Source organism: Apium graveolens, chromosome 2 (genome assembly GCF_009905375.1).
Source record: "Apium graveolens cultivar Ventura chromosome 2, ASM990537v1, whole genome shotgun sequence".
NCBI lineage: Eukaryota > Viridiplantae > Streptophyta > Magnoliopsida > Apiales > Apiaceae > Apium > Apium graveolens.
In genome coordinates, this window is record NC_133648.1 from 4593667 (window position 1) to 4609111 (window position 15445).

General features: G+C 32.9%; 1 protein-coding gene across 1 annotated transcript; it reads right to left on the bottom strand.

Annotated features, from left to right (window-relative positions):
• Positions 1-1313: 1313 nt before the first annotated feature.
• On the bottom strand, positions 1314-13831 carry LOC141706763 (vesicle-fusing ATPase). The gene is made up of 21 exons (XM_074509591.1): positions 13546-13831; positions 12162-12257; positions 12000-12081; positions 11559-11609; positions 10646-10807; positions 10313-10467; positions 10103-10211; positions 8885-8984; positions 8754-8809; positions 7889-7954; positions 7715-7797; positions 7416-7549; positions 6699-6909; positions 5855-5986; positions 5724-5784; positions 5556-5615; positions 5222-5280; positions 5038-5125; positions 4688-4810; positions 1969-2034; positions 1314-1770 (listed from the first exon to the last, which is right to left on the bottom strand). The coding sequence occupies exons 1-21, from the start codon at positions 13710-13712 to the stop codon at positions 1627-1629; spliced, it is 2205 nt and encodes a 734-aa protein (XP_074365692.1). The 5' UTR covers positions 13713-13831; the 3' UTR covers positions 1314-1626.
• Positions 13832-15445: the final 1614 nt, after the last annotated feature.

The following is a 15445-nucleotide window of genomic DNA, read 5'->3' on the forward strand; positions in this document are numbered from 1 at the left end:
TAACAAGAGATCGAGGATTCGAGTAACGGAAACCACACTTACACGCAGTTGCTCTTGTCAGCGCAGTCACAGTTGCCACAGTTGGTCGACATGGTTGTTAAGAGCTTCAAGTAAGGTGGTATGCAAGAGTGTATTGTAGAGCTTTGTAGTTTGCTATATTTTCCAGAAGTGTGATTTGGGCTGGTATTTATAGATGGAGTGGCACGAGAAGAGCACACGCTTCAATGAATAAAGGTTACTTGAGGAATCTTGATAATGGAGCTTGGGGCCTATGCTATCCTTCTCTCGTCCATCCATTTTAAGTATCTCATATTCATCAACTTGATACTTTCCCATTTTCTGAATTTAATTGTGTTTTTAACTTTTCAAATATATTAATCTTAAAAGAGAATCGGAAACTCCCAAATTTGTTTCTAAAACGATTTTCAAATAAAAATGTGTTAATTAATTATTGATTTTTTATTCGTAAATAGATGATCTTGCATTTATTAATATGCATTCACTAGTTAAAACATGTTAAGTTACAATTCGTCGATTTGGATCTTTTGATATTTTTGAACACTTTCTTTCTAAAACGATATATGTCAATTAATTATTGATTTTTTATTCGTAAATAGATGATCTTGCATTCATTAATATATGCATTCTTCGGTTAAAACACCAGTTAAAACATGTTAAGTTATAACTAATCGATTAGGCACTTTTGATATTTTGGAACACTTTCTTGTAGGCTCTAGCTGCAGAATAAAGAACAAAATTTGGTAAAAAGAAATCGTTGCTTTAAAGACCACTAATTCCTTTTATTTCCGGACCAATTATATAAATTCGAGAAATTCTATTTTGAAGTGTTTATTTATTTATTCCCTTTATATTTGTGTAGCTTATAATGGTTGCTTCTTGAAACAATAAACCTTTTCTGTAGTTTGTGTTTCCAAACAGAGCATAGCCTTTCGTTCAAATTTTCAACCTTTTTTATCTTCTGTACAAGAAAAGGATATGTACATTATCATGAATCATGTATGCATAATTCAGCAACAAAATCATGGCCGTCTTCTTCGTTCCTTTTCAACTATCTTCTCCATACATGTCTCAATCTATGCTTTTGTTCCATTCCATAATAATCCAAGGTCAAATTATTCGATTTTATACTCCACAAAAATTGATGATTTTAAATTGAACTTGCATATCATTTCAAAGTTGTAACCTCTAGTTCAAGCAGGACCCAAGGTAAAGGTGAATGGACATGAAGGGGGGAAAACTCATACAAACCGGTAATAAGGTTAATATAGAAAAATAAATGGTAATTCAATAGCTAATAGAATTACAAACTCTAAATGTTCCATTGATTAAAAAGATGAACAAAGAGCAGAGTTATCAGTATTCTAAAGGAAGAGATTGACAAAATTGCTCAACTCAAAACGTTTAAATGACAACACGGCGAATCAGAAGACTTACCATGTAACTCGTATAACCTCAGGTATAACCTCACACCCAATTATAACAACCTCGAGGATAACTCTTCACCAAAATATTAACTTCGACCAACGATATTAGTCAGATGAATATAAATTTATAATGCATAATTTACAAAACTGTTGTCCAAACTGTCGTGAGGTGTAACTGCATTTAATACCGGACAACATCTTGTAGACAGTCAAAGAAATGTAGAAGTTTGATCTTTTCCTTCCCCGAGTAAATGGCTTCTGCTCCTCCGCCTTGTTCCCCTTGAGCAGCCATTTCAATCACCATGTAGATCTTCTTGATCGGCATCTAAAACAAGAATTAACACAATAAAGTTAGATTACCACTTCCTATGATTCTTTCTGAACACTTGAACACTTGCACTGCGACCCCCTAGACCTTAATCTAGAGCAAGGTTGTTGTCAACAGATTTTTTTAGTGATTAAAACGCTACTTTATATTTCTTATCATCAAGTTTGAAATTTATATATCAAGATTTGAGCTCACATCATTCAGAGCCTCTGCAGCAGAATCAACATCTTCCTCCGCAAAAACATTAAGATGCTCCAACACCTGCATTGAGGAGTGAAGGGAGGGAAAGTGAATATCGATGCAGACATATAACTTGACATGGAAAAAAAATTGTACTTCAAAAAAAATAATGTGAATTTTGTCAGTAAGAAACTGAACAGCCGGATAGGTGGCTAAAAGCTTTTTTGAAAACTGTTTCCAACTTAAAGACGACACTGAATCTTAGCCCGCCAAACATTCTACCAGAACAAATCCTTTGCTATAATTTGCACCAAAAAGTACTTTTAGTGATGAAATAGAACTTCAACTCCAATGCTAGTTGCACTAAATTTTCCTAATTTTTTGTTTCTCCCCAAAATTTCATTTAAAGCACACCAATATGTATTTCATTTATGCTTAGTTGATGATGTGGCTAGATGCATATATGCATCCTTGGTTTCAAATTCAGAACCAAGTACGCATTAATGCATATTTGCATCATACAGAACCCCTTTGGATCTGAGTTTTTTAACATTTGGTTCCAAATTATAGAAATGGAACCAACTTTAGCATTGCACTGGACTTGCTCTCAACTACTCATACTCTAGGAAGTTTTTTGAGAGGTCTATGCATTTGATCGGAGGAAATCAAAGACCAGTCCTTATTATGAAAACTTAATCTTAAAGTTCTTAGTTTCTTATTATCTAGTGAACCTAAATACACATTATGTTTCTGGTCGTACCAACATTGACTATGCAAAAAGCTGTTCAAATGGTTCTTTGGTAGGTTTATTTTCTTTACAGCAAAGAAGAGGCCGCTATTTCAAATGATGTTGCCGCTAATGAAAAGTCCAGAACCAAGTACGCATTAATGCATATTTGCATCATACAGAACTAGAGCTGGCAATTCGTTCGTTTCGTGTACTTTCGTGTCGTGTACTTTCGTGTTTCGTATCATGAATGCCTAAACCAAACCCGAACTGTTAAGGATTCGTTTTGTTTCGTGTTCGTGTACCTTCATTTCGTGTACGTTTCGTGTCGGGTTTCGTGTAATTTAACATTAATAATAAAAATAAAGATAAAAAATATATATATTTAAATATTAAGATTTTACTAGTCGAGTCTTAAGTAAATAAGTCATAAAGGGTCAAGTGCAGTCAAATCTTATGAAATTTAAATTTGAATATATTTTGTATCTATTTTATGTAAATATTATGTGTAAAATATTATTGTAAGATATATGTATTCAAATAATTTTGATAAATTTATTTAAATATTTATTTATTTCATGTACTTTCGTTTTGTGTCGTGTATCCAAGTGTAAACCCAAAATCGACACTAAATTCATCCGTGTACTTTCTTGTTCGTGTACCAAAAATGTCAACCCAAACCCGTTATTTTCGTGTCGTTTTCGTGTCGTGTTATCGTGTCGTGTACGAAATTGCCGGCTCTATACAGAACCCCTTTGGAGCTGAGTTTTTTAACATTTGGTTCCAAATTATAGAAATGGAACCAACTTTAGCATTGCACTGGACTTGCTCTCAACTACGCTTACTCTAGGAAGTTTTTTGAGAGGTCTCTGCATTCGATCGGAGGAAATTAAAGACCAAGCCTTATTATGAAAACTTAATCTTAAAGTTTTTAGTTTCTTATTATCTAGTGAACTAAATACACATTGTGTTTCTGGTCGTGCCAACATTGACTATGCAAAAAGCTGTTCAAATGGTTCTTTGGTAGGTTTATTTTCTTTACAGCAAAGAAGAGGCCACTATTTCAAATGATGTTGCCGCTAATGAAAAGTTCAAGCCTCACCAAGGCAGTACATACATAAAGTCTTATTTATCCTCCGAAGGTTCATTATAAACATATAATGTGTGGCCGAGTGTCCTAGGATCTATATCTTTAAGGCCCAAGGGGCACGAGATCAAAGATTTATAAAAGGGCACTGACTGAACAAAGTACATCTCTTCTTTACATAATGTAGATACATACTATAAGCACCAACTAATTATAGTAACAGACCTGCACCATCACATCATATACTGGGCAACAGTATCCTACTCTTCTATTAGTGGAGACCATTTGGTCCAGCAATTATGCACTCCAAACAAAGTATGACCCCATCAGATTGTGCAAATTACTCACTTGTTAATGTACAGTACTATCCCTTACATCAATTAAGATCAAGTTAGCCTCATTACGAGGAAACTATTTTTCAAAAAAAACATGCATTGAGTAGAGACCGGCGAGACAAGTGTTCATAAATTAAAAACAATAAAAAAAAATTAAGTCATTGTTCAATAAACCACACTCTTATTTAAAACCAAGAAAGAACAAACATAGTAAGCGTAAAATCTCATTTAAATCCTAAGTTTATCTAGGATTTTCTTAATGCAAAAAGGCAGATTCTAGAATGGAACAAAAAATTAGACTCAAATATAACATTATTACATGTAAAATCGCCTTATGACAAAAATATATAACAGAATCTATGCTAGATTCTATAACAATTATTAATTAAAATTTAGGTGATATTCTACATTAGATTTAAATTTATTAGTTAAAATTTTGTAAATCTAAGCTTCAACATCCGTGTTTTATAAGAAACGAAGGGAGATGATAGTGTTATTTATATAGTGGTGTTTCTCTCAAGTGCAACCTATAATAAATTATCCACAAAAAAGAAACAAAAAGCTCACCAGATGAATATAACGTACCTTTTTCGCATCTTCTGTTTTTAGAGTTGGGACATTGTATGTGACCGAAAAAGCATCTTGAAGACCAACAGAATCCAAAAAGTTTAACTCGCTTGTAGTTCCAATGACCAGAATTTTCTTCCCCTGGGAAATGAGAGTGAAAGAAGCTAGATTCAGCAAATAGTGTAATAACAAGACAGACAAAATTCATGAGCATTAAATCTACATGGAATCGTTTTAAATACAAATAAATCTTCAGATTATGAAACATTGTAAATTTATAAGACTGCAAATGATTGCAACATCAGAGAACCACTAAACAAAATAGATACTGAAAAATAAAATAATGAAAAAATAAATTAAGGAACCGCCTTGGGAGGAAGCCGTTTAAGCAGGACCAATAATGTCTGAGAAATCAAATTTGAAAACCGTGGTCCAATTGCAACATATTCCAGAAGTCTGCAATCGGATCACAGAGAAAACCTATTATCAATTCAACAAAGAGCATAAACATCTGACACTACAGTGTCTAACATCATTAGTTATTAGTATTACCTTTCAATATCATCTAGGATGATAATGCTTAGTGGTGACCTATAGGCGTCCTCGAATACCTATAATTGACATTTCACATTAAGTGCTTAGAAGCTTCTTACATATGTGCTCCTTAACAAGTAAAGTAATGCTGAAGGTACCAAATTAGCAGCCCAGGCCAAGTTTTTAAAGTAAATACATATTATGATTATTCAGAAAAGAATATGGTCCATTTGAATTGTTTTTTAAAATCATCTGGGATATTTGCTACCAATTTGACCCCCTAGCAATTACTAAAATAAAGTACAAATATATTTGCAGAGTAGATGGAAAAAGTATGATCTGAATCATAAACCTTAACGATCTGGGCGCATTTAGTGCTTTCACTGAGACCGATCATTGTTTCAGCTGAAACCTACACATACGAAGAATAAATTTTAGAAACATCCAAGAAAGAAAAGGAAGCAAGGGAAATGATTGTTTTAACAAGATGCTTAAATTTGGATCTTAAAAAGCCACTTACTATCTTGACGTAGGGGAAATCACTGCCAATACCAACAGTAGCTGACATTGCAGTCTTGCCACTGGTCAATGAGATCAAACGTTAGTCATCTAAGAAGCTGATTTAATCAAAAGATAAGAAATTAAATTTACCTGCCGCTTGGGCCTTCCAATAAACATGTAACCAGTGGACTCCCTCTGCTAACTTTGACTTGCTCTGCTAATAGCATAGTTCTTTTGAATATGTGCTCATGTCGCCCGCCACACTCCACAATACTATTGAGTCTGCAAGATGCAGATATAGGGTGAAAATGGTGTTTTTAAGGAAGTCAAAGTTTCTTGATATATAGAGGGGATTGTACGATATCCGAGCATGACATTACGAAGACATTATTGTGAATTTTAAGATTACAACCTTGATTTTTAAGGATACTAGTCATTTTGTTTTAGCAATAAAGATAATAGGCATTAAGTTTTAGGGATACTCCGCATAGCTAGAATAAGAATCTGTAGATGTGCAATGCACAAAAATGGAACATTAAGCAACCACAAGCCGTGCACCACTGATAGAAGTAGCAAGCAGCTGGAAATGCAAAATGTAAATACCATTTTTCTCATTGAAATTTCAACTGAAGTGATTCATTGTCAAAACTCAAAACAAAAATGGTAACATGATCAAAATAACATACAGCAACAATGTCCATATGAAACCTAAGATTCTTTCAAGTTGCCAACAGAAATAAAGAGAAAAAACAAAAGCCTTGTTATTTGAAAAGCGTCTATTGCTAGTTTTTGACAGATGTGACTACGACAAGCACTTTCATAGTTCAACCTAGGAACCATTACAAGTTAAGAGCTCAGACTTCCCTCATGCAACATGAGTCGCACATAGTCTGACTTAATATGAATAAATCCAAATTTCAGCTAAAATTTAACACTAATAAATGCCTAAAAAGAAAAAGAAATCTCAAATAGTAAAATAGTCACACACTCATACCTGCAACGTTCAAGATCATCCGTAGATGCTCCAAATGCAGGAATAATTTCATGGAGAGCATTAAGAAAATCTTCCATTGTGACCTTTATGTTCTCCTCATCCACAGGTTTAGAAAGATCTTCCAGATTTAGCTGCCGATTTAAAGCATAGGATACAGCACTTTTTACGACACCTTCTAGTTCTGCTCCACTATAATTTTTCGTCCGAGCAGCTGCACTCATAGGTTAAAGTTTCCTTGTTACATTTAGTTCTTGGCTTTACAAGGCTGGTAATAAAACACCCTCCAAAGACACAGATTTAGAATGTAATGATGTTCAGTAAAAAAAATAGACACTGAAGAGGAAAATCATAGCAGAATCCTGTAATCAAAATAATGCCCTTCGTTTCTTGTTAGATTTAAAAAAATATTATGTCACACTAAAAAATATTTAGTGAGTTATCAGATCGACCACTTGAGGCACAAACCTCGAGAGCTGAAGAATCTAAATGATTTATGCATCACATGTTAATCTCTCTTTTAGGTATAAGAACAGAAGGGAAATGATAAATGCAAGAACAAAACCATACGAAAAATTTAAAATGAAATATTTAGGCTATAAACAAACTACCCAACACAAATTTATATTAGTATATTACATATAATAATGTTGACGAGAATGAGATTATTCCCAATCCAATAATGATATGCCACACACACAAACGAAATGGGGCAATTACCAAGCTCTTGCAAGTTTACATCTGGAGCAAGAAAAGAACTCTCCTTCATTTTGTTTGTATGAATTTGAAGGATTTGTAAACGGCCATTCTCGTCTGGAAGGCTAATCTCCACTTGGACTTCTAAACGTCCAGGCCTAATTCAAAAAATCAAACAGTTACCATACTGACATGCATACATCAATCGAGATGATTGCATTGGGACATTGGCCAAGATGATGCATTACAAAGTAATTTATAGAATATTAATTTACTAAAGAATTTTCATTCTTAGCACAAGGCAACATTATATACGACATCACCTTAGAAGTGCTTCATCAAGCAGATCCTTCCTGTTGGTCATCCCAATGAGCAGAACATTGTTTAGAGACTCAACCCCGTCTATCTAGAAAGAAAATGATGTCCAGTAAGTTAATTACTTAAATTAGTTCACTGTGGATTCTTTTTGGAATACAACTGAAAGCTTCAGCACTAACCTTTGTAAGAAGTTGGTTGACGATACTATCATGAACTCCAGTACCATCCCTAGTGGAACCTCTGGACTGCAAAGATCACCAAACAAATATAAAGCAATATTTCAGTAACTTTTTCAGATCCGTCAGATCTGCCTGTAAAGACATTGGCAATTATAGTATATCGAAACATAAAAATGCCTTTCTCCTAAGAAAGGAATGACAGGTAGCTTAAGATATTAGTTGCTAGCAAAGGCAAGGAATAATTTATTTCAAAGTGGTGAAATCCTTACTGATAGATATTTGTTACAGAAAGGGTAAAATACACACAGATAAATCAAATTAAGAGAAATGCAGGGGATAAAAGAAGTGCTGTTCAGTAATTTGCTCGAGTACATAAGCAACTACCACAAGCTTGATCCCACTATATAAGGCCTTCAAATAACTCTTAGCATCAGGAATTGATACAAAAATTGGTGTTGTGAAATAAATTAAACAAAAAGAATTGCTTGGGAATTAAATATACTATTAAAATGAATCAGTAATCAATAATAAATATCTAGGATGCTGTGCGTGAATCGGGTTGTAGACCTAGGCATCACTTGCACCAATAAAAATCCTAAATTATTTCGAAATGTGCCTTGTAAGGTGTCCAAGGGCCAAGGACATTTTCTTTTGTTCATTAATTTTGTACTTAACATTAATCCCAAAGCCTTGTTTTTATTTATATAATCTTTCATATTTTAAGACAATACAAGATGCAAAAAGATGATAGTAGACCGATTTAGATGAGATTCCAATGTTAATGAAGGAGGGAACAGAATCAAAATTTAAAAAAACCAATGTGTTGTAATATTATTCATCAAGACTAAAATATAAATGAATTTACCTTGCAAATAGCATCAATTTCATCGAAGATGATGACATGTAATTCACTCTGATCCCCTAAAAAGAACATAAGAAGATATTAATGTCATAGGACAAATTCGACAAGTGACATAGTGAACATAAACTCCTTACCTTTTGTTCTTTGATCTTGTTCCGCATCAGCAAATAGATCCCTTACATTCTTTTCTGTCTCTCCAACAAACTTACTCAAAACTTCAGGCCCATTGACAATCTGATGTTTTAAAACACATCAGTCCAATAGATTGGTGAAGTGATTTAAAAACCAAACTATTTAAGCTATTGTTCTTTATGTCGACAGGGACTCTGTCCATGCATCCCATGAACATCTTACGACTAAGATTAGCATCCTGGAATATCTGTGTAAGATAGTTTACACATCTGCCAACTTATAATGTCCAGAACATTCCAGACTTGCATGCAATTATAATTGTTTATAAGCTACACTATTGATTGATAAATTTGCAAGATTTATGTGGATACATAATTCTAAACTATTCTCCAAGTATTTATAGAAGTTATGTTATGTATTTATATAAGCATCACTCGAACAAAATTTTGATACATAATATGGTTCTAAATTTTAAAACTACCATCTTATTTATTTTCATGCAACAAACCACATAAGCATGTTGTACATTGTCCATATATAAATTCAATTGTGCGACTTCCATGCCATTTTATTTAAATTAGACAGAAAGACCAAAATGTGCAGACTACTTTAAAAAACAATAAACTTACAAACTGTGTTGAAAGTCTCGTGAGTGCCTACAGCTTGGGCGGACCCTGACTTTTATTATATACATTTCAAAATTTCAGATTAACAAATATATTTAAACTTTCTATATTGCTCCAAATATACAAGCTGGCAGAATTTATAAAAATACAAGAACTTTCTTTCCATCACATAAATCTGTTCACTTTAATACTTAAGATACAGAATAAGGACTTTCATAGTCTAATTTCCTTCAACTGTCTATTATATTTTATCTTTTATTTAAAATCTGTAAATAAAATATTTCCAAAACACGTAAGAAAAAATTGTGTATTTGTGTGGGAAAACATAGGTTATGTAATTTACTACTTCTAATGCAAGTACACTTTTCTATTAAAAACTTCAAAGAACGTGAAAAATACAAAGAAACATATGTTTATCTCCTTTGCTAATCAAAAAACGTAGATATTAATATGTATATGTATATATCGAGTAGTGTTGGATTAGTTGTAACTAAAAATTTAGTTACTAAATCGCATAAAAGTGTCTCATATCTTATAAAAGATTTTATACATAAAAACAGGTAGAAATAACTAATAAAAATCTCAGAGCCACACCTTTGGGTCCTTTCCATTTAACATCTTTCCTATTTGACGAGCCATTAAAGTCTTTCCAGTACCAGGAGGCCCGTAGAGCAGCATTCCCTTGACATGCTTGATGCCAAGCCTGCAATGTGCAAGATTTTCTCGTCAAACTTTGGACAAATATAATGGCAACCTACATTTAGATTGATAGTGCAATTATGAAATATGAAAGATCCTACTTACTTTGAAGTCACATGTGGAGGGAAAACCCTCGAGGCAAATGCCCTTCGAAATATATCTGCAAACTCTGCACTTAATCCACCTATACCTAAAGACTCAAGGTTAAATTCTTTGTGCTTGAAAATGTTGCTGCTAGCACCTTCACGCTGGTTTACAATCTGCATAAATAGCATATATATATAACTTCAATATTCTAATTCCAAAATATTAGCCCAGCAGTACTGTATAGTATTTCCAACTAGTTTGGGAGTATGGAAGGAAAAAGATAAGCCAATTAGCCAAGAATTTTCAAGAACAGCCAAAAAATATCCATATATAACTTTAGCAGATATTTACCTTAATTCCACTAGAGCTTTGTGTTTCAAACACAATGTATGTGTCATCTGTGATCATCCCTCTCTCTGATTTGTCTTGCCCCTCTACGCTAGCGCCATTGACAATGAAAACGTAATTATTTCCGTGATATTCGATTGTTACTTTTTGTCCTGCTGTCATAACCTGCACGCAAACAATACCTACATATTAATTACCAAACTATTGAAACCAAAAAAAAAAGTTTAAAAGCAATATAAAAAAAAGACCATAAGGATCAGTGGAGGAATATCTGAAGCTTGTTGATCCGGATAGACAGACTAAGAACTACTTTGGTAGTGGAAAAGAATCATTTAATTTGTCAAAACGAGAAACGTGATTTACAAAAACTAAAATGCGGCTACACCGCTTTCTAAGAAGTAGGAGGTGAGGGCCAACTTATTAAGTGCGACGGCATCTTAATACCGATAGAGATATACCCGTACTTTTTGTATTTATGGGTGGGTTTATACTTATTTCTTATAGCTAGATTATTATATTTTTACGATTTTGATTAAAAACAGCCCAGTTAGTTCAGTTCAACTGTCAACTATCTGAATAACAGAGATGTAATTATGGACATCAAACTGAAACTCAAAACGAAATTTTGACGAATCAGTAGTTTCTAGCTATTATCACGGATCACCTTAAAAAGGTATAAAACTGTCATTAAAGATTATTCAGAAACTACTAAGGAGATTTAAAGCTAACTATGGTAGCGTCTATAGGATATTCAGTGCTTCTTATATAAGAAAGGTTGTCATTGTTCATTTATAGATATACTAACATAATGAAGGTTGAAATAAGCAAATATAAAAACTGCTGTTATTGGGAAAACAAATATGCCAATTGATAAGATACCACACACAATTATAATAGATATGGAACATGATCTTGCCTGGTAACTGTATCTCTTTCTGATCTGTTGAGCCAATAAAACAGCATCAACCTGCAAAAAAAAATCTAGTTGAGCTACTGGACCAAATATAAGACATGGCATCACACAACACAGTGTAGCTGGCTTGACCAGAAAAAAAAATGCCGTAAGTCTGCAAGATGACATCCTAGGAACTACATGTGCTTGCATGGTGAAACCAAACTACAAGACACCATTTGCAAAGTAATGGCACTGTCCGTCAATTGAATAAATGGGTAAATTTATCAACAAGAAAAATTAGACCTAATATTTCTCACTCAATAAATAACAATTCATACATGAGCAAATAAGGCAAAAAAACTATCAATGTAATATGGGTAGCCACATGATTTTTTGACGATGGAGGCGTAAAAAAAACTGAGCATACAATGCATAAAAGTAAATTCTGCTAGAAGGACATACATGTTCTTCTTTAGTCCCTTTTTTCACGAACTCCAATTCTAGAGTAAGCAGAGCAAGGTCAAATTTTTCAGGTGGAACAAATCTGTACAAAGAGTCAGAAGCACACCATCAGAAAATGGTAAAAATGCAGTAGAAAATCCCAAGAAGCTAACATCAACAAACCTGCTGACAGATATCTTGTCTCCGGTAGAAACTCTGGCACAACGACGTTGGATTGCATTGAGTCCAATTTGGCCATTGGGCATAGCCTCATGAGCAGTATGCTAGAGTTAAAGAAATAGAATAACTCCAGAAAATAATAATGATAATAATAATAATAATAATAATAATAATATTTCAAATATCGTTCTCTAGATTAAAAAAAAAATCAAAATAAGCTGAAATAAGACCATATCATTCTCGAAAAAATCTCAAAAACATTAAACATAATTACTATATATCTCTTACACAAGTTAAAAAATTACGCACATTGCGCTGATATGCACAGTTCTAATCATCACTAGACGTAACAATACGTGAAACAAATGCCATATAAAATTAAAGAAAGAATTATGTGTCATGGTTCAAAGGAAATGTTCAGGTAATAAATGCTAGAAGTATAATGTGGTGACCGGTGAATATAATTCAATATACTTAACTACAACTATAAGCCTCTATTCAATTTACTAAACAAAACAACCCGGAAGCAAGCCAACAAGCTTAGTTAACACACTTCACGAAGAGCAAAAAAAACTTACAAGCTGTCATGACTTGGTGTCCATAATTCAATATACATATCTAAACAACTACATATAACAGCATTTTTTTATTAGCAGCAACAGTCAGGAAACACAAGTTGAGTTACCACACTTTACAAATAGAAAAACGAAACAGACAAGTTGCCGTGACGTAATGTAGTCTACGTAACATAATATACATATCTACATAACTACAACTACAATCCTCTTCAATTTTATTCAGGCACAGTCCTAAAGCACAAGCTGCGCTCCCACACTTTTACAAACAGCAAACACAACTCACACAGGTTTCCGTAATCAACGAAACAACTAAACCGGATCAATCACTCAGATTCGCAACATAAATTTAAAGTAAAATTAGTCCATAACAAATCTGATCTCACACAAATTCAACTCAATCACCAACACAAAAACACTCCAATCGAGATTCACAAACTCTAACAACAGTAAACAACATGAATTAACAAAATATAAACACAACTAAAGCACAATTAAAAAGGAAACAGACAAGTCGCCGTAATGTAGTCTACATAAGTCATAACACAACATACATATCTACATAACTGCAACTAAAATCCTCTTTCTATTTTATTATAATGAACATTCCTGAAGCACAACACGCTTACGAACAGCAAAAACATTTCACACGAGTCTCCGCAATCAACGAAACAACTAAAACTACCGGATCAATTACGCGGATTCATAATACAAACTGATCTCACACAAAATCACTCCAATCGAGATAACAACGCTAAAAAGGCACGAATAAACGAAATGTAAACACAATTACATCATGATTAAAAGGATATGAGAAAGAGAGCACGAAAAAATCACCAACGAGAGCGAGATAGAGAGAATTATATCCAGGAACAGCGAAACGATGAAGATCTGAGTGCGAACAATACGCTAAGTTAGTGTAAACTAGATCTTTGCCTGGTGTGCTCGCGACGATCATCTCCGCCGATCTCCCCGCCATTTTTGATTGTTTTTGAGCTTTTAGTTTGATTTTATAAGTGCTTTTTCTGTTTTAATTTGCTTCGCCTCGAAGAAATGGAGAAGAGGAGCTTCTGGGTTGTTTCTGCAGTGGGGCTTTGTTTTGGGCTGTAATGATAAACGGCCTGGGCCGAGTTTAAAATTTTTCTGTTTGTCCTTTTGTTTTAGGATTCTAGTTTTTAGGTAGGTATAAATAAAAGAGGGGTAAAACGGCAAATTCGTCACTCGATTAAAATTTGATTTGAAATAAGATCATTAAATTCAAAAAATTTACGGATGTGTCACTAAATTAATTAAAATTTTCATTAAAATTATTGTCATTATTAATGTTAAATATATTTAGACAGAAATATGAGTGGGATGTGTTTGTGTCTCACACTGCTTAAAACATGGTATGACCGGTCACCAAACTCATTTTTAACTACCTTGTCAACTTACATGTTTTTTTTGACAAATATGGCTTATAGCCTTACAAATAAGTAACCAATTGAACTATCCAACCATGCTCTGTCAACTTACCTGTTACTCGTATTACTTATATATTTTTCTACCTTTAAATCTACTATCTTGAACTATCATTTTATTGAATATATATCTTAACAAATTCAAACTTCTCGTCAACATATTTCATATTTCTTAACTAAAACTCTAATTTCGAATGAAGAACACATAGAAGAGTAAAGAGGAGCAACAATTACATTAATTTTTCATCATTTTCCGCTTTGTTCTTGTCATTTAAAACTTTTGTTTTTTCAATCCTCATCATTATTTTTTGATTAATCGATAGCCCCCTAATCTCCACTCTCAGACTTGAATTTGGTTTAAAAGTGGATACTTGTGTCTTAAAAAAATCTAAGATACAGGTTGATTTTTTATTTAATCGGGTTAAAATCCAATGTGACAGCCATACTGTACGAATTAGACGACGATCCGTCTAAAATAAGCGAGACTTAACAATTATAAAAAGATTTATGAGATAAATGATGAAAATGAAAGTGTTCGTGAGCACGGTTATATAACTCAAATGATTATGAAATTATCATATGTCGTTTCAGATCCTAGGTTCGATCATTGCTCAATCCGAGAATTTGTAAGGTTATAAGTCATATTTGTCAAGAAAAATGAAAATGTTAATTAGTTGAGTAACATGTTTAAAAAAAATTGAATTTGATGACCAGATTGCAAGTTGCGTTCGAGTTGAGGGACGAATTTGTCTTTTCAACACATATCTTAAAGTATTTTGTAGGAATGGCAAAATAATCCTATCCGACGGATACCCGATCCGAAACCCGAAATTTTGGATTTACCGAACCCGATTTTTTGGATATGGATTTAATTTTTAAACCCGAAAATTTTTGGATTTGGATTTGGATATTAGGTATACCGATCCGAAACCTGATCCGAAATCCGAAACTCTATCTAAACCCGATCCGAACCCAAAATCCGAAAAAAACCTGAATTATTATATATATAATATATATATATATATATATATTAATTGTATATATAATATTAGAATTTTATATATTACACATTATAATATATATATATATATATATATATTAATAATATACATTATACATATTATTCTATAATTTTTAGAACATATATTTTTATATTTATGTTAAAAATTAACTAATTATAAAGTTTAATTAAATATAATTATTCAATCATTTAAACGGGTGATAAGGTTTATAAGATTAACAAAATATCTTT